Source organism: Hibiscus syriacus, unplaced genomic scaffold (assembly GCF_006381635.1).
Source record: "Hibiscus syriacus cultivar Baekdansim isolate YM2019G1 unplaced genomic scaffold, ASM638163v2 tig00116954_pilon, whole genome shotgun sequence".
Taxonomy (NCBI): Eukaryota; Viridiplantae; Streptophyta; class Magnoliopsida; order Malvales; family Malvaceae; genus Hibiscus; species Hibiscus syriacus.
Window position 1 is genome coordinate 340,887 of NW_024063483.1, and position 24,904 is coordinate 365,790.

Here is a 24,904-nt window from a genome sequence, read left to right on the forward strand (position 1 = left end):
CTCTGATCGTTGTTAAGAACGACTTTCCATGTTCCCAAAAATAATTCAGGTAATCCGAACTCTTGAAGTCAAAGTCATCTGCTTGTATGAGAGTGAGTGTTGGCAAGTATGAACCCCTGTTATTCCAATGATTGATATGGTTGGCATGCCTCACCGACCAATCCTCACCGACCCTACCCCGCCCATCTAATCGACGGAGAGCATCACGATTCTCTGGAATTACTGGAATAGGTTGGTAGAAGCCAAACTGCCTCAACACTCTATCGATAAATTGGAACTCCACAAACATGAAATGGATCAATGGTGTAACACACACCAATATTGACAACCCTCCCAGACATATTGCGGTACGCACGACATAATTTATTGATCATTGTACGGCCTCCAAATAAACTATAAAACAAAATTATATAGTTATTATTTAATTAAATAATTATACAAATATACAAAATAAATAAATAACAATATTATAATATAAAAATAATAAAAAATAAATTCGCTAATTAAATTTATATTTACCTCAACTTTGCATTTGATGTCAATCTTAAACGTAAACTCTTTCACGTTATTATGCGCCAACCCCGTTCTTTCTATTTTATGCCTCCATCTATATACCAATCAAAATAAGATTCTATAATTATTTTTCATTTACAAATATTCTTTATTTAATTTAAGATAAAATATTTTAAATCAATAAAATTACCTTTCGACAAGAGGAAAGTCAACAGCAATTCGGCTAATCGGTGTTAACCATGGAATTCTGTACCACGCCCACGATTGTAATAACATCGTGCATCCACCGATTTCAGTTGTATACGCATCATTTACAAGTAATGACACCTTGCACATCTCGCGATATAAGAACGCCAATATTGATGATCCCCAACTATATTGACGGGTCATAAAGAAGTTCTCCAAAACGAAAGATATTGTATATGGACAAGATTACTCGATTTATCCGGCATCAAGATTCCGCCGATCAACCGTAATATATATGCTCGAGTTGCATATATAATGTCTTGCTCACTACAATCAGGATCGAGTTTAAACTCATTTGCCAACCAGGATAATCTCAGTCGTGACCCTGCTATATCTTCGTCTGATACCTTCCCAAGGTAACGCTCACACATTGCAAACACGTCAAGATCGGTATTTCCCACCACTGCCATACCATTTGTAAGAACCCCGAGTTATAAAGTCACATCCTCCAAAGTGATCGTACATTCACCACATGGAAGATGAAAAGTATAAGTTTCTGGTCTCCACCGTTCAATTAATGCACTTATCAAACCGGGGATCAACCGAAATTCTCTTACAAAAACAACATCATAAAAACCAAACATTTTCAAATTATCAACAATATGTTGATCTGGCATCTCACAGTTGACAAGTCGAGGACGAATGACTCGTTGTTCGTCATCCTGCAATTTGTTAATCCATGTAATTAGAATTAATTCACCGCTCTCAAATAAAAAATAAGTCGATCATATTACCAGTTCTCCCAAATGACTCGAAATGTGTCGACCATCTAGCCTTAAAAGAACATTTTCTTCTTCCATGTTTCAACAAATCTAGAAAAAAATATAAATATTACACTCAAATATTACATTGTTTTATTCAAATAATCAATTGCATGTTAACTTACTTTAATTATAAAAATAAAGCTAAACATCAAATATAAAACGATCAACCTTTGTAGGTGGAGCTTAGATCGGTTATTACTTCATTTTCGTCTGACATATTATGCTCATCAGTCTCACATGAATTTTCAAGCCTTACTTTCTAATTTAATCCAATAACCTTTTCCTAATTACTATTTGTTTCTTAACATTTTCAAACTTTGCAATATAATCCCTAACTTTATAAATTCTTTCAAATTAAACCAATTTAGAATACTAATACTAAATTCCAGCATAGTATACCAACTTTTAATAATTTACATCTAATTCCTTAAATTTCTCATAGTTTGCAAAACGGTCCCTATAACTTTACAATGTTCAAAATGGTCCAAATCTTATCTCAAATTATGTAACAACATATACATCATTATTTAGATGTATGTAATAACATATAATCACAAAATTACTAAATGTTGAAACGAATATTATGAGATCCATATGAAACACCAAACCTATAAACAAGAAGAAAATGAGATCTAGGGCTTAGTTTAAGTTACCTCAAATTTTAGAGGACGATGATGGATATCCACTCACTCTTTTTTTGCTTATGATGAATCGATCCTCCCTCTCACTCTCTTTGCTTGCCAAGCTTCTGTAATTATAATCTCACAATGAAGACGTCGAGCCCGAGCACTCTTATAAACATGTTTCCAACGGCATTATTATGAAGAAGACGTTGAGACATCCCCCTTCCATGAAGAAGACGACTAGTACTCAACCGAAATGTGAAGAAGACGCCGAGTACTCCACCCCAAATGTGAAGAAGACGCCGAGTATTCCTCTAATGAATCACATGCATATTCAGCAAACGCCAGGCCCCATGCAGCTCTCTGCTCACCCGTGATATTTCCCTGCTCACCCCGTGAATTCACACGTCGAACCCCACATGCAGAGCTCCCACTGTCAGCCAGGGCCACATGCAAAACTCCCACTCTTAGCAGCATGCATCGTTGCAGGTGGGAGGGGAAGTAAAAGACGCCGAGAGGTCCAATAGTGAATTCAACATGCATGAAGATGCCGAGAAATCATATTTTTCTGTAGCAAACACCCCATTTGAGAAATAATAAGCTGATAACATTATCTTGGGAATTAAAGTTTCCCATATACAATATTCGGGCAGTTTTGCCCAATTTCTAGATTAAGAATGATGTTGAATTTTGTTGAAATTTAGAACAATTACTTTATTTCCTCCAAATTAAATCTTCTATAAAAATCCTAATTAGCATTTTTATTTATAATTTTACTCTTAATATTTTTATTTATTTTATCATTCATAAAAGTATTCAAAACTAAATTTAATATGATAAGACTTTTTAATATAATTATTAATATATATTCTATTAATCAATTAAATTAGATAGAATACTATATAGATTAATAATGAGATAATAATGGCCAATCTAATTTGTATAATATTAAGACTTGATCTAATTTAAAAGTTTTAACATGTTGTTTTATTAGATTAATTGATAATTGATAAAATAAGGTCTTTTTATATTTTTAGTTAAAAAATCATATCCTTTCTTTCAAAAATAAAATCCCATAAATATTTCCTTTTGAAAAAGAAAATTCAAAATAAGAAACAAGCAAACCTAGGGCGGGCTATTTTGTCAACTTATTGTAAGAATTAAAGGCAAAAAAGAAAGTTAATGGTCAACTTTTTTTTACATGCCGTACAAGTATTTTCTATGCATTTTGTTTTTTTACCAATATGATGCCATTCATATGATTCAGTCATAAATTCCATAATCACGGGAACCATCTGTTCCATTTTGGGGTTAAATTTATTGATTTTGTTTTTAAGCTCTATTCAGAGTATAGTTCCTTTCAAGCTTTCTGGGATTTACTTTTTTTTGAAGTTTTGATCCATGTTTTTGGCTTAGCAAAGGAGGATAAATTCTGGGTTTTGTTTGGTTGTCTGAGTTCTGATTCCAAGTTCCAATCTTTCATTAAGTTTTTTTTAGCAGAATCTGCTTGTTCTGTTGCAGATTTAAAGGGTTTGCCTTTGAAGGATATTTTGAATTCAGTCGGTGCGAAGTGTTTTAGAGTTTGAATGTGGAGGATAGAACTTAACAGGGTTTTGAATCCTTTTAAGCTCTTGTGACGATGTTGAAGATATAAAGGAAAAATGGGTGGCATAAGAACAATTTGTTTGGGGTTTTTTATAGATTTGTTTTGTGTATCACTGTCTTCCAGCTTAGATTACAGTAAGCTTGAAGAAGAAGCATTTCTTAATCAATTAGTAGATCCAGCAACTGGGGAGATTGATGAGAATCTGGTAAAGTAGATTGCTTTGCTTCTTTGCTCTTGAATTTTGATTTGCTTTAGTGATTGTTCGTGTTTATGATAATGTTCGTCGGCTGCAATTGATTTGTTTAGGCTCTTATTGTTGGGTAGAAATGGTTGATAGCATGTTCAATGAAACTTTGAGGAATATCTAGGAATCATACTCTAGCATTCAGTTCAAGTATTTTAAATTCTATAGCATCTGATGATATTTTAATGATTACTTGGAGGTATTAAAATTGTTTTAGTAATTTCCCTATCTCTTTTATATCCGAGCATATGTTACGCGAATGTCGTAGGGAAATATGTAGGCAAAAGAAAACCAACATCAGATGTGGAAATTTGTGGGAGTATTGTGCACTAATGCATTGGAATATTTGCTGGAATTAGAGTTTTTTCAGGGTATCAGTAGCTTGCCTCTATATATGGATAGTGCATACCTATGTTACTTGGATTTGGGGTTATCATTCTCTCATACCCATGTCCTGATAGGTATAGGTGTCGGACATGGGTACTTAAAAAAAATGACGAGTCGGAGCAACATTGGAACGTACTTAACTTTTGAAAAAGTGGCATTAGGTGGATTCTGATTTGACTTGAAATATGCTGTTTGATTGTGTTTTAAAACTTATTATATCATTTTCTGATGACAATGGCATGTATATTGACAACATAAATCTGTGGCAATGGACATTCGATGGTGACGATCATTGTTCAAAAGGTTCAAAGTTGCTCATGCGATTACTATGGGCACATGTTCACTGTCAATAGGATAGAATACTAAGTTGCTTTTGGTTTCCATAGGTTTAGGAACTAGGAAATAAACCCACTTTCTCTTTGCTGCAACAATGTTTAAAGTTATTCAATTGTTTACCTGCAAGGCTGAGTTGTTATGGATAAGTTGCAGACAAGATTTGAATGATTTAAATTTAGCTTTTGAAGATCCGAACTTACATCTTCGGTGGGAAACACCCAGTGATATTCTACAAAAAGTCATTCGTTAGAAAGAGTAAGCACTTCAAAATTGATTAGCATTCTCCATCCCGAGTTAAAACAAGCTCTTTCTGACTGCATAAGAAAGAATGATTTTCTATTCCAATTATTTGGAGAAGATAGTGGCTTTAAGACTTGGTACACCAGATATTTCGAGTCATCGTTTCACTGGCATGGAGTTCCTAGAAGGGCTTTGGTTACTGAGAGCATTGCCATAGCCCCTGCCTTGAACTTAGGACCGTCCCTGGCTCCTGCTCCTTCTCCCACTTTTGGATTTCCTAGTTTGAGTCATGAAAGTCCGGCATCTTTGCCCTCTTTTTTTTCCTATGCCTTCTCACGAAGCTGCAGCTCCAATAAACGGTCTTATGAACACTGTAAGTCTAGCCAACATGGATCCGAGACACAACGGGACTAATAACAGCAGAACAATTATTATTGCTTGTGTCGTGACTGCAGTAGTAACGTCTGTTGTTGCTGCGTTGTTTTTCGTTTTATGCCGTCTTATAGGTTCTTCAGATAGACAAAACAATGAGAGGCCCTTTCTCGGTTTAAGCTTAAATGAATTCTCCGGTGGTATGTACTTTACCCTCAAACTGTTATTTTCTAAAAGCTATCTGGAAGTTGTTGATTGAACTTTTTTTTTCAGGTTCTCCTCATGCATATGCTTTTGGAACTAATAAAGAAGAGAAACTAGGTCATCAATCATTTGGAAATGAATCAATCCTACATAAAAAGCCCCCGACTAATGGGAATGTTTATATTCAATCTAATGCTAATACCTATCCTTCGATGGGAAGTCATCATTTGGAGCTGTTGCTGCTGCCACCAAAGTCTCAGCTGAATCTTCTGATATATCAGGCAATACTAAACCACATCTACCACTTCCTCCAGGAAGGATCGGTGCTTTCCATCCTGGATTACCTCCTTTGAAGCACTCTCCGGACAGAGCAGATCCTCTTCCTCCGGAGCCTCCTGCCCCGATAAGAGCTAGCCCTCCTCCACCACCTCCTGCCCCCATTAGAGCTAGTCCTGCACAACCTCCTGCGCCGCCTCGCTCTATGAAACCTACTGCTGCTGCTATGTCCTCTCAACCTCCTGCACCACCTATGCCTCCGGGTGCCAAACCTGGTTCTCACCCACCACCTATGCCTCCAGGTGCTGGTCTCGGACCTCCCAGGCCACCTCCACCAATACCTTCAGGTCCCAAGGTGCCTCGACCACCTAGTGGTCCGCAACGAACAACAAATGCTATCTCTGGTGAGGGATCTGGCTCAGCAGACAATGGCAACACTCCTAAAGATAAATTGAAGCCATTTTTCTGGGATAAAGTTGCAGCTAACCCTGATCACTCGATGGTCTGGAATCAGATTAAATCTGGATCTTTCCAATATGTAGCAGTTCTCTTTCTTGTTTCTCCTTTTACTATTTTATGCCAATGGATCAATATGGGATATGTTTATACTATGTTTGCAGGTTCAACGGGGAGATGATTGAAACCCTGTTCAGGTATGCAGCCGCTGACAAGAACAAAAATGATAGAAAGAAAGAGACCTCTACTCAGGAGTCCGTGCCTCAGTATATTCAACTCCTTGATCCCAAGAAGGCACAAAATTTAGCAATCCTTTTGCGGGCATTGAATGTAACCACAGAAGAAGTTTGTGATGCACTTCGTGAAGGTGATTTCTTCCATCTTATTGTCCTTTTAAGTATGCACTTGTGAGAAACATATGCCTAAGTCTTTTATACGTGCTCCAGACCGTTTGTGTGGCATACACGCCATCAGCAGAGCATGCTTAGCTATTAATTATTATGGCTACTGGCATTTTAACCAGTAACTATAATATCCGTGCTTTCAACTACTTGTGGATAATTTCGATAACTAACCAAGAATTGAGTCACAATCAATCCTTAAATATGACCTTCCATGGAATGTGAAAATTTTCATATATGATTTGTTACTTTCTCTCGTAGCTGATTTCGATGGTGTTTTGTACTTTGTAAATCATCTTGGAAGAGAATCGTAGTTGCGAGGTGTTATATACCTACAGTGACTGATCTTATGCCTCATGAATGTAGAGCATTTCATTGAAGCTAAACTATACGTGATACAATAGTTTCTCTTGCTCTATCCGATTTAGGGTGGAGGAAAATGAAGTTAACATACTGACCGAGCTTTTCTATACTTTTCTATTTAAAGAAAAATTATTAACATAACCATGTTCTTCAAACTCGTTTAAAAACATGAGTCTGCTAACAACCAAATAACCGCATTGGGTTCCCTTATATATTTGTTATTTTTCTTGACACGGAGAAGGTAATACTAATGTGTTAAGTTTTCGATCATGATATCCTAACCTGTTGTTTTAAATCAGGAAATGAGCTCCCTGTTGAACTCCTTCAAAATTTATTGAAGATGGCCCCGATAGCGGATGAAGAACTCAAACTTAGAATGTTCAATGGTGAAATTTCCCAACTCGGTCCCGCTGAGCGGTTCTTGAAAGTCTTGGTTGACATCCCGTTTGTTTTTAAACGAATGGAAACCCTGGTTTATATGTGCTCTCTTTATGACGAGGTTATTTTCGCTAGAGAGTCCTTCGAAACATTAGAGGTGAGTCATTAATTTTAATTTGCATGACTTGCAAGAATCACAAAATCGACATTTAGGTCCAAGAATTTATGGAACATGTTTTAGATGGTCAACAAAATGTATGTTTTATTCAATTGAATTCTGTCTTTACAATGTTGGCAGGTTGCTTGCAAGGAATTCAGAAGCAGCCGCTTATTCCTCAAGCTTTTAGAAGCTGTTCTTAAAACCGGAAAACCTGAATGGTGGGACATTCCGTGGTGGTGCACAAGCTTTCAAGCTCGACACGCTTTTGAAGTTATCGGATGTTAAAGGAGTAGATGGAAAGACCACACTATTGCACTTCGTTGTCCAAGAAATTATACGCACAGAAGGCATGAAAGCTGCCAGGGTTGCAAGAGAAAACAAAAGTTCCAGTGATCTTCTTGAAGATGTTTCCCCGGATACAGAAGAGCACTACCATAGCCTTGGTCTTCAGGTGGTTTTCCATCTGAGTAGTGAACTCGGAAATGTCAAGAAAGCAGCAGCTATTGATGCCAAAACCTTAACAGGAACCGTTGCCAAACTTATAATGGACTTGTAAAAGCATGAGATTTCTTGAACTCGGAAATGAAAAATTCAATGGAAGAAAGTGGTTTTCATGAAAAGATAGAGAGTTTTATGCAGAATGCAGAAGTTGATGTCACATCATTACTCGAGGAAGATAAGAGAATAATGGCAATGGTGAAGAGCACTTGCGATTATTTTCACGGTAACGCGCACATAATTTTAGATAAGGTTTGCAAAGAAGTTAGAGATTCCCCAAGGCAGCTGGTAAAAGCACATAAAAAACAGGAGTCCAATGTATCATCATCTTCCTCCGAGTCTCGTTTTGCAACAACGTCCCCTGATCCTCATCAGAAGCTTTTTTCTGCAATCGCAGAACGGAGGAACAATTTTAGCTCTAGTTTCGATGATGAGGGTTGATGATATTGTTAGTTTAAAGAAGGTATTCTGTTTATATGCTGAAACTTAATACTAAGACGTATGCACCACAGATTATAATATCAGTTAGATCTAAATTCTGTTTTCCCGCCCAATGTCGGCAGTAAACCGTTCCTGTCGGAATTTTCGATAAAAGGAAGTTCTCTAAAGTACCAGAAGAAAGGGGTTCATATTCAATGTTGGATCTTTATGAAGCTGTTACATCAAAAACTGCAGCTGAGACTAGCCTTTCCTGTTGGATTGGATTTCATGGTCATTGTTGACTTCCCTCCTCGCATCTGGTCATCTTCTTGTGCAAATATTAGTAGAGTATTGAAGATTCTTTCATTTTTTTTGTCATTGAATTTGTAATCTTTGTTAATTTACGTCTCTGTTAATAATTTTCTTTCGAAATGCTTGCACTGTGAATGCGAAGAAATAACCTTCAAAGATCGGATCAAACTACGAATTTGCTCGGAACTATGGATTTTTCAAGTATATTGCATGAATCAACTTCACTAGAACAATACACCGTTGCTGTTTCTAATAAAAAGGGTATAAAGAATTAATACATAATAAACTGTTTTCTTCTGTTTTTCATCGAGATTTGAATGATTATAAGCACAGATATCTATTCAATACAACAAAACATATTCGTATACAGGGGTCGGTAATCCCAGAGCCAGGATTCATCACGAAGGTGTAGCATGCGACGTGAAAAACGAAAAAGAAAATCATTATTTCTCGACTGATTTCTGGAAAACTTCATCTGGTTTACATAAAGCTATGTCTTCTTGGCCTGTGGACACAACATCAATGAAAAAAATGAGCTTTTGAGTTCATGGAGAGTCATCTGCAAAATAATTTTCTCATTGAAGGAATCTTAAGAACGAATCATTTCGAATCGACATTGACATTTATGCGCACTTTCAGGTTTCTTCACTTTTTCTTCTATATATGCGTCCGACAGATATTCAGATATAGGCATGAAACTATGATCCTAAATCTTCGAAATGAATGCTAGGAACGAATGAATCATCTGGCGATGACATTGACATTTACATGCATTCTAGACTCTCTCGATGTATATCCGAACACGGGTATGGGAAACTTAAGGCGTTGGTGGGAGAATGAAACAGAAAAAGTTATACCTTTTTCAAATATTTTTTATGAAGCTTCAGTGCCCCAATGCAAGCTTTCTTTGCGTCCAAATTTCCAGTCATATCATTCAGAATCTGATTAAAAATAATAAAAATAAGACATGAGAGCATTAAGACAACGTAATATAGCTTTTTTTTTGGTATAAATTTCGACATGTTTGTGTATTCATGCCATTTTCGCTTATGTTTCACGGTTTTGGAAGGTCCAATGCATGATAGTGGTGTGCCAGGTTGATTGGTTTTATCGTCATTCGGAGAGTAATTTGAGAAAAGCTACAAACTTGTAAGCTCACCTTAACTACGTCGTCGAGGCCCCGGGCTTCATGCAGTAGCTTTGAACTCTTATCTTTTAAGACGCTGGCAACAAGGAAAACAGAGATCGGGAGTGGAGCATCAGAGCTTTTGATTTTCATATTTTCTCTCTCGTACTTCCCGCATTGACGTGTTGATTTTGGTTTCCCTTTACTGGAGACTACAGCCTTGGTGATCTTTGATCCAGGTTCTTCATAGAGAGAGAACAAGTCGGGATCGTATTCGAGAGCCCACATCATCTGCAGAAAGTTTAGGTAACAATACAAAGTGACTTTATGAGTAAAATTCTTGTGAAGAATGCCAAAACACAAAAGTATGGAATCCGTAAACGCAGGAACTGATCTGTGATAGTCGTGGAAATCACATAAGAGCGCTCAACATGGCACAACCAAATATTTATGAAATTGTTTATCAAGTATATAAATGATATAATTCATAGGACTTTATCTTGATCCTTTAGCTTTATTTTCCGGAAACCAACTGTATTACAGATTAAAGAACCAAGTTCGGGGGAATGATTTTTCTTCAATAAAATATGCAACCAAATGCATCATAACAATCATTCTTTAGCCTTAGAAGTTTTGAGCATACCTCCCATAAGTACAATGAATCACAAAACGAAAACTCTCTACGAAATAAAACCATTAGCATCCGGAAAGCAAAGAGATAGTCACCTCCACCCAGTGTTTCTGTAAAACAATATAAGCGAGCAACGTAAGTTAGGTTCCTACCAAAATGTTCAAAGAACTATGTTACTCGGACTTGGGCGTGAGTGACGAATATGGATATATGTCCAACATAGGAATGTTCAATCTTTTCCAAGATTTCCAGGTATTTGAGAATCCTTTAGAGGATCATATCCTTAAGTCCACGTCAGGATATTCGTTCGACATTGATATTTGAATAAAAATGAGAAGTCGAAAATAGTGCGGAAGAAAGCGCAATGCGTAACACCAGAGAACAAAAGAAATAAATTTCATTTCATACCGAAATGGTTATGAAGTTTCGGATCAATAACTTGAGTTACTGCGGCTAAATAACCAAGTTGTGTCTCTACCCCAACGGAATTCTCGGTGCATCTGAAATTTCCTCGCTTTAAGATTTAAATAGGAACATAAATCAAAGAAAGCCATATGCTGCCATAGTTTTTGCCAATAAACTAAAATGAAAGTAAACATACCAATCTGCGCATCAGACGTTCAAAGCACCAAAACGCATCAGCTTCGTCTTCAAGAAGAATAATCATGGGAGAGCAAAGATCACTCATTCCTGCTCAACATTATAATTGAATTTAGCTTTCGGAATTAGTATTTGATTACAAATGTAGATAAAAAAAGAATTATTATTCCGTCTGTTACAAATCAAGGTAGAATGAATAGAGATTACAGTAGATGAATTTTACAGCTATTAAATTTACACACCATTAACTATATAAAGACCTACTAACCTAAGTCGCACAGAAATTTTCAAAATTTTTCCATGTATTTGGACCCTTAGAGGGTCACATACGGACCCATGTCTAGATATGTATCGGACACGATATTAATAGCATTTTAAGGAAAATGATATATATATCCAAGGTTTGATCGAGTGAGGCAGTCAACAAATAGAAACTATAATCAATGTTTCAGAAAAAGAAATTACTCGCCTTGACCATAGCCAACATCCGTATCTATCCAGGCATAAACGGAGAGTATATCCCAAAGTTTCGACAAATTCTCTTGTTTCTCATAGAATACTAAAGTCCTGTCAGTGCGAATAACATCAAGACCTGACAGAAACATAAATATGAGAAACACTATAACGACTCAGAGAAGAAAGCAACAAATCAAAGCGAGGCATGCACTTGAAGTCCAAAACAATAAATAACCTATTTGATGTAGTGTAAGCAACCACTGGATTACTTTCTTATCAAACGGACCACGAGGAAGTAGCTTGTTCACCATGTCAGCATTATTAGCATCTGTACCTGAATAAGTGATCACGTATTAAAGCCTGGCTTATTTCACTCTCAGCTAAACGCTACTTTTTAAAAAAGGTACCGTGCCAGTAACTTACCTGGATTTGTCTCCAAAAGAACTAAAGGGTCTTGAATGGGCTGACCGTCATCGGTGATGACAGGTGCTGTAATATATTTTCCACTTCCAATAACAGGAAAGATTTCACGACATTCATTCTTCCATCTAGCATATTGCACCCTGAGGTATAGAAGTGAGAAAAAAACACTCGGAACATAATAATGAAGCCCCAGCAGAAAACTGATACAAGACGTGAACAATGAATTACCTTCGATGCTGCCGTATTTGATCCCTTTCATCAAATGTACTATCGGGATCATAACAGCCAAGGAGAAACTCCCAAACTTCTCCCCTAATTGATGGATGGATCCCCTGTATTTTTCCAACCAAATAATAATAAATAGAAACCAAAGCAAATAAGCATATATATATATATTTAAACACACAAAAACATAACCTTACACAACTGGATATATGAATATGCTCTTCTACGTAAGATTTAGAAATGATACAAGTCAGAATATGCAGTTCAGTTGTGTTGTTGTATAATAGATGTTCGCACTCACACACACATTGATAACTGAATTAAATGATCTGCCACCAAGAACAAACAATCTTTCCAACATGAACATGCACTTACCCCACGTTGGATTCGACGTAGAGTTTTTCCGATATCCAGATGTCCATCTGGAGAAAATGCAGCATGCCATTTTCTCGCACTTAGAGTTTTACCAGGCTGCACAAGCAAATAAACAAGAAAAGCATCTTTATTGAATCAAATCACCATCTCTTTTACAATTACTGTAGAACTCATTTACAAAATTAACAAAGATAAAAAGGAAAACACTTTCTTTTTCAAAATGGAAGCAAAAATTTTAGCCATGGGAAGAATTGATTTGACAACTAAGTTCCGTGGACTCGAGTATCGGTAGTCAACACTGGTATGTGCTCACGTGTTTGACTAGACTTTGAACTAGCAAAATCAGCTGAAAAGGATCCAAAAATTAGATATGTTTATTAAATTCTATAGTTAATGATGTAATTTTATAAAAAAATCATTCATATTTAAATACAATCAGCTTTTCTAAATTCATTCATCTAGTCAAAATTATTCCTCCCTTAATAGCAATAGCACTTCGGCATGAACACCAATATCAATCAATACACTTTTGTCTATTCTTCAAGTCAATTTTCCATTTTCATCTCTACTATTATCCATTTCATCTTAAACAATCCATTTGATCAATGATGTCCGAATTGAACCGAAGAAAGGGTGGACCGAATTTCTTCTCAACAATACTATGACTCGGATGAATGTAAGATACGAAAATATATCCAACATGGGTATACTCCATTTTTTTTTTCTCTTCTTAACAGCCTGACTGTGAATTGATCAAGATAAGAAACCACGATCTACATCAAGCTCATTGTCTAAAACATTTGACAGCACCATTTTACATATGTATAAATTCAAGATCAGATCTAAATGAACACTCCCCTATGGAATAAATTCAGCTAAGCTAAAATTCAACCAAACTAGAAACAATAATAAAGAAAAAAGAAAGCTGTAATCTCTTTAAAAAAGAAAGAAAGGTCTAGCTTTTCAATCAAGAAGAACAAACCTTGATCTTAAATCTGGTTCTAGGAACATCAGTGCATTCAGGCCGGACTGCATAATAAGAATCAGCAGGTTCTCCAGGAGCTCCCCACATTTACCAAGAAAACATAAAACAAAAACAAATAGATTTTTTTTCTTTTTGCACTGAAAATTATTTTTTTCTTTTCTATTTTGCAGCAGCACCACCAAAAGCTGGAACTTTTGAAGATAAGATTAAATACCCAGAAAGAAAAATCAATGGAAGTGAAGGAGAAGGTTCACAAAATGGAGGGTCCAGCCAAGTCAAGTTCTTCAAAGAACCAAAAAAAAGAAAAAAAATCCTATATTTTTCTTTAAGAGAAACAATATAATTAAAAAAAAAACTTATTTTGGGGCTAATCATGGGTATATTAGGTGGGTGCTGGTGCTGGTGCTGGTGCTGGTGCTGGTGGTTGTGGCAGCCATGATCTATCTCCTCACAAACAAATTGGACATTAAATGCTGTTTTAGGCGTGTATTTTATTAGTCTTCCTCTCTTGTTTCTCTGTCTTTTCATCTACATTTTTAACTACCACTTTATTTTTTTATGTACTATTATATTCCAAAAAGAAAATACTTAATATTACTAAAATTATATAATATAATATAAATTTTCAAATATAAAATAAACAATTTTTTAATTACAGTTAAATTTGTATATTATATCAATATAAAACTGTAAATATTAATACGATATTTTAGTTATAAAATATAAAAAAATATGTGTATATTATAAATTTTAATTCTAAATATTAGTGTAAAAATAAAAAAATATTTTAAGTTTAGTTAAATTTATTATATTGTATTCAATTTTTAAAATATTCGAAATACATGAGAATCATAATTTTAATTTATTAGAATTTAATTATTCACAAATTAATTAAGAATTCACCGTTTTAAAACTACAAGTAATTAATTTAAATTGACATATCCAATTACGTTTATATAATTCACTTTAATTCGTATATACTATAAGTAACTTTTATATAATTTCCAAAATCCAGAGTTTGATAACAAACTTAATGATTACTATCCTTCAATATCCTAGACATGTTTAAAGATTAATCATTCATCAAAACTCGAACAAATATCTAATATTTAAATGGTTAGAAAAGAATCTATCAAATGATTTTAGTGGTAAAAATGAAAAGTTGTTTTTTTGGAATAGTCATTAGTATTCGATCTATTGATTGATTTATCTAAATCAAATTTTTAGAGGTCCATATGGAGTAATCTTCTCAACCCAATTTGCTTCATTAAAAAACGTCAGAGTTCGAACCTCTAACTTTACCAAAAGAATATAATGTCACATTCTACTAGACCAATTGGTTGTTAATAAAAAGAGAAAGTTATTATTTTTTGAAAAATTCAAGTTCAGGCATATGCATTTATAGGGCATGTATGCATCATCAATGACAAAACAAAAATTATCTTATAATCACTCAAAATTATTAAAAAAATAGTTGTACGAAAAATGTTAACTCTAAACATTATCATTAAGAAAAATATTAAACTGGCTTAAAATATTAGCTGAATTTGTATTTCAATATTTAAGATATGATGACAACTGAATGTAACTTGTCTTTAAAATTTATTTATTTTATGTTATATAATTTATATTATATGAAAACAAAATATATTATAATATAAATGTAAAAACATGTTGAGTTTTATATATTTACAAATTTAATAAAAGAAAAAACATAAAAATATATATTAAATAATATTTAAAATATTTTTATTAAAACATATTAATAAATTTAAATAAAATTGAACTAATCATCAATAAATATGAACAGATTTAATCAAAAATTGAAGGGCGGGTTTCGAATCAAACTAGACAAAATTTGTATAGTTATTTATAGCATGATATTCAATAGCAAAAGTTGAAGTACCAAAATGAAATTATTTCCTATTATATATTACAAACTAAAATGAGAAAAAGAAAGATAATTTTATATGCAAAAACGACTACATTTCGACTCTGTTTCTGTAGAATTATTCTCATTAAAAGTATTTACAGAATAACAAAATTCTCTTCTTTTTTCTCTTGCTAGTATTTCAAATATTTTTACCTAAATCTATTTTTTTCATCAGCCTTATTGTATTGTATAAAATTGAATCCAAAATCCCTGCAACCTGCACTCCGAGGAGAAGATTTATGAATAATAAAGTACTGGTCTAGTAAAGAAAAAATAAATAAATAAAATATTGTCAACTATGGATTAGAGCTCTAACTGAGTTGAGTTGAGCTCAAGTTGTAAGAATTTTCTAACTTCGATCAAAGCTTAAATTCCACTAAAATTTAGTTATGATTCAGATGAAAATCAAACCCCTTAGAAGAAGACTTTATAAAGCTCGTTTACCTAAAAAAATGAACTTAATTTTCAGGCTTGGCTTCAGAATCAAATATTTATATTGTGGGATGGGCAAAACTTTAATAATTCTATGGATTTTAAATCGATTCACTCTGACTAAATTCTTTTTAAGGAAAAAAATAGACCCTTTAAATAAATCATGGTAATTATGATAAATATTTATTTTGTCCCATTCTAACTTTCATACTCTTATAATATTCTATGAATTTTTCTTATATTTAACATATATGAAATATATTTACTAAAAACATAAATATTTAAATATTATTTATATTTATATACTAAAAAAATATACACATTCATAAATAAATTATAAATATATAATATAGATAAATGAAAAAATATAATATTATACAGTTAAATCGAAAAATCATTATTAAAAAAAACGAAGTGGAGCGAGATAGAACGATATGGGGGCAGTCATGGATGTTACAGATATATACGAACGTCCATGCAAACGTGAGGACAGAAGTGGACGAGGCAATTCTTGCCCTCACTCTATTGCAGTCCCTATTTGTCTTAAACTCGAATTCAAACTTAAAATGAAAATTTTCAATATTATTTATCGATTCATTTGACTCTAATATTAGAATGCTCGAATTTAACTTGTTCAAACTACTTAATTTTGAGTTTGATCTCGAGCTCGATTTGATTATAATATATGAGTTTTGTGAGGTACTAACCGTGAAAACGCCTCCAATTATAGCGCAGAGGTTGGTGATGAAGTGTGAAAATGATTTCGGCTTTTCAATTATTAAAACCTGTGAAAAGGAAGAAGAAAACATGTTCAGTTTATGAAAAATAAGAAGGATTGAAGGTAAAACCTGATTAAAGTAATTAAGCAGTTAGGAGAATAACCTGCATCGGAGATAACTCGAAATGAAATTTCGCAACAGGTACGTCTATGCTTTGTGACAGACTGCTGTGCGCTGTGTACTCGTAATCCTCGAGTAATGAACTTTCACGAGAATGTATTCTAGTGACCACCTCTGTTTTCACTACTTGAAGATAATGCTCAATCTGAAAAAGCAATCAAGAAAGATGAAACTTGTAAGTTTAAAAGAGTTTTTCGAGTTTCGGAGCCAGTCTTCGAGATTTTATACCCTTTCACAAGTTTCAATATTGTCATCGTCAATCAAGGTACAAACATATCTTACTCAAGCAATTGATTACTTTTGAGGAAATAGCAGAAAAAAATATCAAATAAAGGAAGAAAGAATGGACTTACAGTAACATTTGGTTCAAAATCACGGTGATTAACGAACGATAGACCATTCAATTTGTCATGGCTTCTACCGAGATAAGGTATTAGTCGCTTCACATCACTCAGTACTCTGGGTGATATTGTTTTACCAAAGGAAAGATGGCTTATGACATGAGACATGTTCATTTGAGAAGAATCAAAAGAATGGGCTCCTGAACGAGCAGAAATGATAAGGTTGCCAGGAATCTGCAAAGTGCAAGACAATTAGTGTTGTCAGTTTATCTCGAGAGTAAACAGAAATGACCGGAAGAACAAATTATAAGTAAAATAAGTCCAATCATCAGAATCTAGTCAGGGATCGTAGTTATCACCTTTTTTACACGCACATATCCTTCAATTCTACATCCTCCTGTCAATGGCGCTAAAGCCAGCTTCTGGTCCTGCAGTTGAACCGGTGAAACCAATTCTTCCATTGCCTGGAAGAAACAGATGATTGCATCGAGTCATGCAGGCAACTTTATGTAATATGATCTTAAAGCTTATCTGTATATATGAATGGCCATTTTAAAACTAATTTTTAAGTGTACCTTAACCAATGCTTCGGAATCACGATCTCCGTAATAAGATTCGTGCTCATGTTGTCCATGTTCATCCCTGAAATGCATACAAAGTCAGAAAGGAAAATCTGCATACAGAAGGTTCAGCAGCATTAAACAGCCTACAAGGAATGAAAATCATCTTCAAGTTCGTGGTCAAAAGAATGTGGAAGGTTAAAAACATGTCTGAAAACATAGGACATATACAAGTTTCAGATGTCCGAATATAATATTTTCTTTTACCTCAAATCACTGCCTTTACGAAAGATGCGAATGGATGGATACCCTTGAACGTGATGCCTGTAAGAGAAAGAACACAGAACAAGGGTCAAATAATGACATAATCATATTCTAAAACGATTAAGTGTCAAACAAAGAAATACCTCTTACACAAATCAAAATCTTCAGTGCAATCAACCCTTGCCAAAATAATACGTCCATCCGTTTCTGGATTAAATCTGTAAAAAGGAAAAAAGCAAGTTTGCAAAATTCAATGCTAAATCAAGAAACTCTTTACACATTAATTCCATGGGAAAGAATGATGTGTTCTCAGACCTTTCTCTAATTATAACTGCAGCTTTCTCCCATGATGGTCTCTGAAACCAAATAAACGTGGCAAGGCAACTGATGAGCCAAGACACTCAAGCTCAAAGTAGGAAAAAGGCACAGCTTCAAGCTCAATATAAAACAATTCATAAAAAAGGAACAAGAATAAAGCTCTACAAAACACAAACCTTAAGTGCAAGCAATTATTATTTTTTATGAAACCTTTGGACTAAGAAGCGTGCTTCTTAAGCATCGTGACAATCCTTCTAAGAATCTCATTTAAAGAAGTGAGCTTATTCAAATTCATGGACACCAATTTCCTCCTTATTAAGTTCATTTAGGATAAGAAAAAAATGAAGTGTGTATATACAGTGGCGGATCCACTAATGTGTGACTGTAGGACGGTGCCCACCCTGAAAAATGAATTTTCTTCGAGTAATTGTCTATTTTATTGATTGTACACACCACGTACAAAAATTTTATGTTGTTAATATATATGTTTGTCTACTCTAAAAAATATTTATGGATCCGCCACTATATATACACACATCTTGAGAATATAGTAGCTCTAAATACCATTGTTTTCTATTTCAGAAGGAAACTAGCTGGCAATAAGCACCTTTAACCATGTCTGAGTGCTGATAAAGGCATCAGTAAATAGAATCAATTAGTTTTATTTCTGTTTCCTAGTTTGCAAGCCAGGCAGCTTAAACCTCTACCTATTCATCTTGCTGACTAGTTTCACCAAAACACTATCAGCAAAATTTTCCTAAAAAAACTAGAAAACAAAATGTAACAGAAAAATGCCACTACAGTCAGCTCGACCTAAGATTTCATACTTCTAATCAGCATGGGTTTAATTAATTTCTATTAGCTATTGTTTACAGTATGAGACAAAAATGCATGTGCAGATATGCACACAGAGACCCACACAAAAAAGGCCTGGCTACAGAAAAAATCATATCAGAGATGATATTTGAAGGTTATTAGAACGCTCTTACTTAACCCAAAAAAGAAAAACCAATATAAATGGTCATAATATAAAAGTACATAGTCACAAAATTCATTATTTGAAACAGAATATTTGGCAACTATATCAGCATACTATATAAAATTAGTTATGAATGATTCCTCTACACAGCTGAAGAGCTAAATAATAATGCTTTCAGAAAACATTCAGAAAACACATGAAGACAAAGATCATGCATGCTAGTAATAGATTACCAGGCGAGTACTCCAGTAGCACCAAGGAGCAAAAAAATTGACGACCAAAATTGGATACCTGCAAGAAAAACCATTCAAAACAAGTAAATAGAGGTATCAGCAAGAGTGGCATTTAACAAAGAAAGCACCAAAACTGGGAACGTAACATATAAATTAAGTGGTTTGCAATCTTGGCATTCAACTTACTCATTTGCAATTCTGTGAAAGTTATCACTATTCAGTGGTATGGAACCCTGAACAACTTCTTCATCAACTTCCTCTCCATGCTGAATGACTTGTGGAACCGGTTCTGAACGATACTCGACACTCGTGCCACTTAAATCTGGATCTATAGTAAACTTTCGAATTGTTTTTGTTATATTCAACCTGTTCTGTTAACAGAATGCACAAATTTAGTCATCTGGACCATAGTTTACATGTTAAAATGCCACCAAATACACACAGACAACTTGAAGAACGGAGTATGAATATAGATATTGACAGGAAATTATTAACAAAATACTCAGGCATATGGTACATTTCAGTTTCTTTAGAATAAAAATATTATGATATAAGTTTTGGAGAAATAGGATATAGCTAATCCAAAAGTTTTCAGACAAACTCTATTCCAGGCATTTGAACTTTGAAGTGCATTGCTAAAGCCTCCAGCTAGTAAAACATTTTATATCAAGGCAAGATCCATCTCTTATAAGATTCAGTGAAAAACAGAAGCATAAGTTTTCCTTTTCAATAAAATTAAACAGATGAAACACTTCCCATGATAGATACGTACAGTTCCCAAGACATCGCTCACATCAACAGATGCAAATTCACACGAGAGCGCTGGAAAACTGGAGATCAATAGGAATCGTCAGCCAACATAATTATCTATTGTTAAAAATAAAGCTCGAACAATGTTATAGGATACAACAAATAAAAGAGACGCATATTAAGATCACTGAAACTGTAGCAACCTATGAGTTTTGAAGAAAACTGATATAAGCATGTTGAAACATGCATGGGTAATGTTTAACTGATAGTCCAGAAATCTCAAGCAGAATAAAGTACCCCACAAACCAAAATATGATGTAATCTTGTAATTTATTAGCTATCAAGCAAGAATATTGCAGCAGTATTTTTCTCCTAAGCTAAATTGAGACCAAACATGAGGTCATATCCTCACACCTGAAATTCTATTCATTTCAAGCAACTACTGCCCAGTACACTGTCCATAGATGTATGGAAAAAAATTATATAACCACATGTGTATATCTACAAAGTGAACAGGTGTTTGCTTCCAATTTGACATAAAGTTCACTTGGACCCTTGCATATATTAGTAACAACCAGCTATTATCACAATCCATGCAAAGAATCATCCATGTAAATGCACATTTCCATATAGAATATACATACTAATAGATATACTCAACCTATTGCTTCTATTTTTCACATTTTAAACATGACCAGAGAAAAACTATGACAGGCAACATGACGATGCCAGTTCAAGGCTAACTTTTACAGAACAAAGTTTAACTCAATTTATTCCTATTGTCTTTAATAAATTAGATAAGGATGATGCACCTGTAAAGGAATTTGAAAAGAAAAATAAAAGAAAAACCAATAAGAACTCTGACTCCAATATCAAAGATCAAGATTGTGAGCTAAGACACAGAAACATAAAGCTTAAGACTTTAACTACACAAAGGCTTTACAACCTAATGAGAACATCGAATGATAACAATGATACAGAAAATGAATGCACCTGATGTTAAAATCAATCCGTAAAAATTCCCCATCAGAACTATTGTCAACGATAATGGATGTTGAGGTGCTGACTGTTAAATAATTATTCAATTCCTGCAAAACATGTCACAGATTGTGAATGAGAAAACAACTTTAATTGCAAGGTAGTAGCTTCATTCCTAAACTACAATGAATCCCGTAAGCATCATCATAGAAATAAAGGTGAATGGAAACAACTACTAAGATCAAAATATTTCAGATAAATGCTGCTTGGATGAAAAAACAACCTACACCCCAAGCAGGTAAAATCAAATCGAAGTTGGAGTAATATAAAGGATGCCTACCATTCCAAATAAAAGGACCATAGAAACTGCAGCTACTATGGATAACCATGCACCCAATACCGATGCCTCTGTCAAATCTCTAGGGATTTTCCTGCAGATAAAGAAAGGAATCGTTGATAAAAATCATATTACCATGATACCAACGTTTACTTAACCATACAATACAAAGGCATAAAAACATGAATTTCAAATTCACAAATATATTCTATTTTGGTATTTTGAATTCACTACCTATTCACGAATTTAAAATATAATCGTGGATATTATATTTACATGTATTTTATTACACAATTTACGCTATTTTAAATTTGAAATGTAAGTTCTCAAACGCAGCCTTACAATTTTAGCTCATTCGCCACATTACTATCGAAGTCTTAGCAACCAAACAAAAATTCGTCGAATTTATTCAAACGGAAAATCATCCGAAGCTAACAGGTGATGGTTTCCATTATCCAGTACATAAATAAAATAAAATTTACAACCTACACAGGTCGAAGCTTTCTTATAAAATGCTCAGATCCATACAGATTTCGAACTTAAATTATTCGCAACAATGATCATACAGTTTTAACAACAACATAAAGAATGCGATGAATCGAATTGGAGAAAAGAGATATGTCATATGAACCTGTAGAAATCAACGGATTTGATCTTGCTTGTAGATATCATGGCCGATAATAATCAATCAGAACCAGATTTCAGAAGAGAAATGTTTGAAATATATATAAGAATTAAAAACTTAAATTTAAATTCCAAGAGATTCGGCAATTGAGAAAGAGCATTTGTTTTTTTGAAGACACTGAAATTCGCCCATCATAATACATACATATATATAATATTATATTATGTTATAAATTATAATTTATTTACATTTCTGTTACAGGCCCAACAATAAAAGCCCGAATCCGGGCCCCATCCAAAACCCAAACCCGCGCATACTTAGGGTTTCCAAAGAACCCTAGCCTCACACGCTCCATCAGCGCCGTTCTCCCCCGTTGAAGACCCAGCGCCGCGCAGCAGTCCCAACTCCCGAGTTTCACGGCCGCACGCCTCCTTTCACGGTCATTTCTCACATGTTCAACAAACACACAACGACGTGAGATACAAGGATACATCCACAACCAACCAAGCAGTGATTTAGTCCAAATAAAATGCTAGAAAATCGGGACTAAGACTAGTATTCTTAGACTATAAATACATGTAAAGTGAACATCTTCAGGAGGATCCAGGATACATAAAAGATTACCCCAGAAATCTTACTAGAGTACTAGGAAAATACAGAGGAAAGGAAGCACTTGTACCTTTTCGAACAGCAAAGAAATATAACAAAGGTAGAACCTTTTTTCGTTTCGTTGGTGACTTGCATGCGTTGTTGTGTTGTTTTCGCTCAAAAACATCAAAGTTTTCGGCCGATGAATGAGATGAGGCCCTTATTTTCGAAAATATTTTTTAGATCTAATATTCTCTAAAGCTCGGGTTTTAAAAACACACTTGGACTTTTGAGTAGAGAAGAAGAAGAGCTCTTTAAAAAACGGTTTTTTTGTTGTATACCATCACCCATGACCGGCGGCCGGCGAGGTGAAAGCCACCGTTTTCTGGAAACGAGTGGCGGCGTTCATCGTTTTGGATGAACAAACTAAAGAAAACGAGAGAGAGAGAGGAGGGGTTTTCGTCTGGGGAAGAGAGAAATGAAGAACATTAAAATTTTCTTTTTCTTTTGGCCTTCATATTTGCAACCATCAGGACCCACGCCTGATCCATGACTCGACCCATACCTGCAAACGACCCACGTGTTTTCGTTTAAATAGGGTAAACCACAGTTTTAGTCCTCCGTTCTTTAGTTCTTCTATTATCGCCCCAATTCCTCCTAAAATCGATACACACTTCTGTTTTTCATTCAATTCGGTCCCATGTATTTAAGTTTTAATTGTTATTATTTCATCTATTTGTTTTATTTTATTTATATGTATATTTTTCTTAATATTTTATTTATTTATAATACTATCATTTTCTTTTATTTATATTTTATTCTTTTTATATACGTTAATATATGTAAACTTTTTAAATTATTAGCTTTTCTAGTTTTATTTTATTTTTAACTATATATATACATATGTTTCTTCTCTAATATTATATGTATACACGTTTCATCATTCTCATTTGCTTTGTATTAAAAAAACCATATCTCATTATTATTATATACATATTATATTATATATAACCTAACGTTTTGAATTATCACTCCTTTAGGCCCTACCCCCTCTTGGAAATGACCAAACCTTTATTTATTTTTTTAAAATCCGTATCCCTTTTTTTAAAATTTGTATCCCTTTTTTTATTTTCGGTGGAGTGGCGTTTTTTTCCTATTTATTATTGTTATTACTTAATAGTTATATATATTATCATTTTTAGTTTCTCGTATTTTATTACTATTTTTTTTTATCCATTTTTTTTCTTTTTCTGTATTTGTATTTGTATTTTTTACTTTTGCTTAGTTTTTCTAATCTGTTCTATTAATTTATTAATTATGTGTTTATTTTCATTTTATTAATTTATTATCTTATTTATTTATTTATCTTAGCTTTTTTTTACTAATTCTATCTTCCTTCTTGCTTGGGTTTATTTATTTTATTCATTTATTCCTTATTTTTCATCTAACATTTTATGATTTTCTTTAAAAGGCATGATTTAAATCCGTCAAAGGTAAGTTTTGGATCGCTATTTTACCTTTTAATTTAAAATGCAATTTTCTTAATCAAAGACAACTGGAAAGTACGTAGTACCGAAAGGACGGTTCAAGGGTGCTAATCCTTCCTTAACCGTAACCGACTCCCGAACCCGACACATTTTTGGTAAGACGCAGATCAGGTAAGAAATAGGGTATCCGATCAACCCATTTATTTTTAAATAAATGATCGGTGGCGACTCTAACCCAATTCATTCAAGTCGAAGCCCAATTTCGGGGTCAACCGAAAGACGGTTGCGACAGCTTGGCGACTCTGCTGGGGACACAGGTAAGTGAGTCAGGCTAAGGTAATTTCCAGTTGTCCTTTTAACGAAAAGGATAAGTTTAAATTTTAAGGTAATATTTCGATCCTTATTACTTATTTTTGGTTATATTTTTTCGAGTAAATAGTTGGACTGACCGTTTTCTAATGATTTCAGCTTTCCAAACATTTTCATCTAAGGCTCTAAACCCGAGCTCCGAACCCGTTTTAAGTGGGGGTGAAAGCGACGCCTTCGTGTGAATTTATTCA

General features: G+C 34.1%; 2 protein-coding genes and 1 pseudogene across 3 annotated transcripts; 1 reads left to right on the forward strand and 2 right to left on the reverse strand.

Annotated features, from left to right (window-relative positions):
* Nucleotides 1–3,450: 3,450 nt before the first annotated feature.
* On the forward strand, nucleotides 3,451–8,801 carry LOC120189310 (annotated as a pseudogene).
* Nucleotides 8,802–9,056: 255 nt separating this feature from the next.
* Nucleotides 9,057–13,960, reverse strand: LOC120189305 (TBC1 domain family member 15-like). 2 transcript variants are annotated; one of them, XM_039192620.1, is made up of 12 exons: nucleotides 13,618–13,960; nucleotides 12,636–12,731; nucleotides 12,264–12,367; nucleotides 12,036–12,175; nucleotides 11,848–11,946; nucleotides 11,626–11,748; nucleotides 11,158–11,246; nucleotides 10,965–11,070; nucleotides 10,569–10,666; nucleotides 9,959–10,216; nucleotides 9,657–9,740; nucleotides 9,057–9,358 (listed from the first exon to the last, which is right to left on the reverse strand). In XM_039192620.1, the coding sequence occupies exons 1-12, from the start codon at nucleotides 13,705–13,707 to the stop codon at nucleotides 9,290–9,292; spliced, it is 1,356 nt and encodes a 451-aa protein (XP_039048551.1). In that variant the 5' UTR covers nucleotides 13,708–13,960; the 3' UTR covers nucleotides 9,057–9,289. The 2 variants fall into 2 exon arrangements, with proteins under 2 accessions (XP_039048551.1, XP_039048552.1); XM_039192621.1 differs by having other exon boundaries at nucleotides 9,061–9,304; nucleotides 13,618–13,959.
* A 1,640-nt stretch (nucleotides 13,961–15,600) lies between these two features.
* LOC120189286 (protein disulfide-isomerase 5-3-like) lies at nucleotides 15,601–22,432 on the reverse strand. Its single transcript, XM_039192596.1, has 15 exons — nucleotides 22,276–22,432; nucleotides 21,648–21,738; nucleotides 21,323–21,417; nucleotides 20,352–20,409; nucleotides 19,766–19,950; nucleotides 19,580–19,637; nucleotides 18,365–18,405; nucleotides 18,193–18,267; nucleotides 18,053–18,109; nucleotides 17,801–17,867; nucleotides 17,585–17,689; nucleotides 17,238–17,459; nucleotides 16,868–17,029; nucleotides 16,693–16,770; nucleotides 15,601–15,770 (listed from the first exon to the last, which is right to left on the reverse strand). The coding sequence occupies exons 1-15, from the start codon at nucleotides 22,314–22,316 to the stop codon at nucleotides 15,693–15,695; spliced, it is 1,413 nt and encodes a 470-aa protein (XP_039048527.1). The 5' UTR covers nucleotides 22,317–22,432; the 3' UTR covers nucleotides 15,601–15,692.
* Between the last annotated feature and the right edge of the window lie 2,472 nt (nucleotides 22,433–24,904).

Bases quoted from the DNA above. Each gene is read 5' to 3' on its own strand.
- LOC120189305 (XM_039192620.1), bottom strand. From the start codon at position 13,707: ATGTGGGGAGCTCCTGGAGAACCTGCTGATTCTTATTATGCAGTCCGG. The intron at 12,176-12,263 runs GTAATTCATTGT...TCTATACCTCAG, and splicing joins CAAATACGGCAGCATCGAAG to GGTGCAATATGCTAGATGGA. The intron at 10,217-10,568 runs GTATGCTCAAAA...AACTTTCTGCAG, and splicing joins ATTCATTGTACTTATGGGAG to ATGATGTGGGCTCTCGAATA.
- LOC120189286 (XM_039192596.1), bottom strand. From the start codon at position 22,316: ATGATATCTACAAGCAAGATCAAATCCGTTGATTTCTACAG. The intron at 21,739-22,275 runs GTTCATATGACA...CTTTATCTGCAG, and splicing joins AAATCCGTTGATTTCTACAG to GAAAATCCCTAGAGATTTGA. The intron at 18,268-18,364 runs GTCTGAGAACAC...TCCTTTTTACAG, and splicing joins GCAGTTATAATTAGAGAAAG to ATTTAATCCAGAAACGGATG.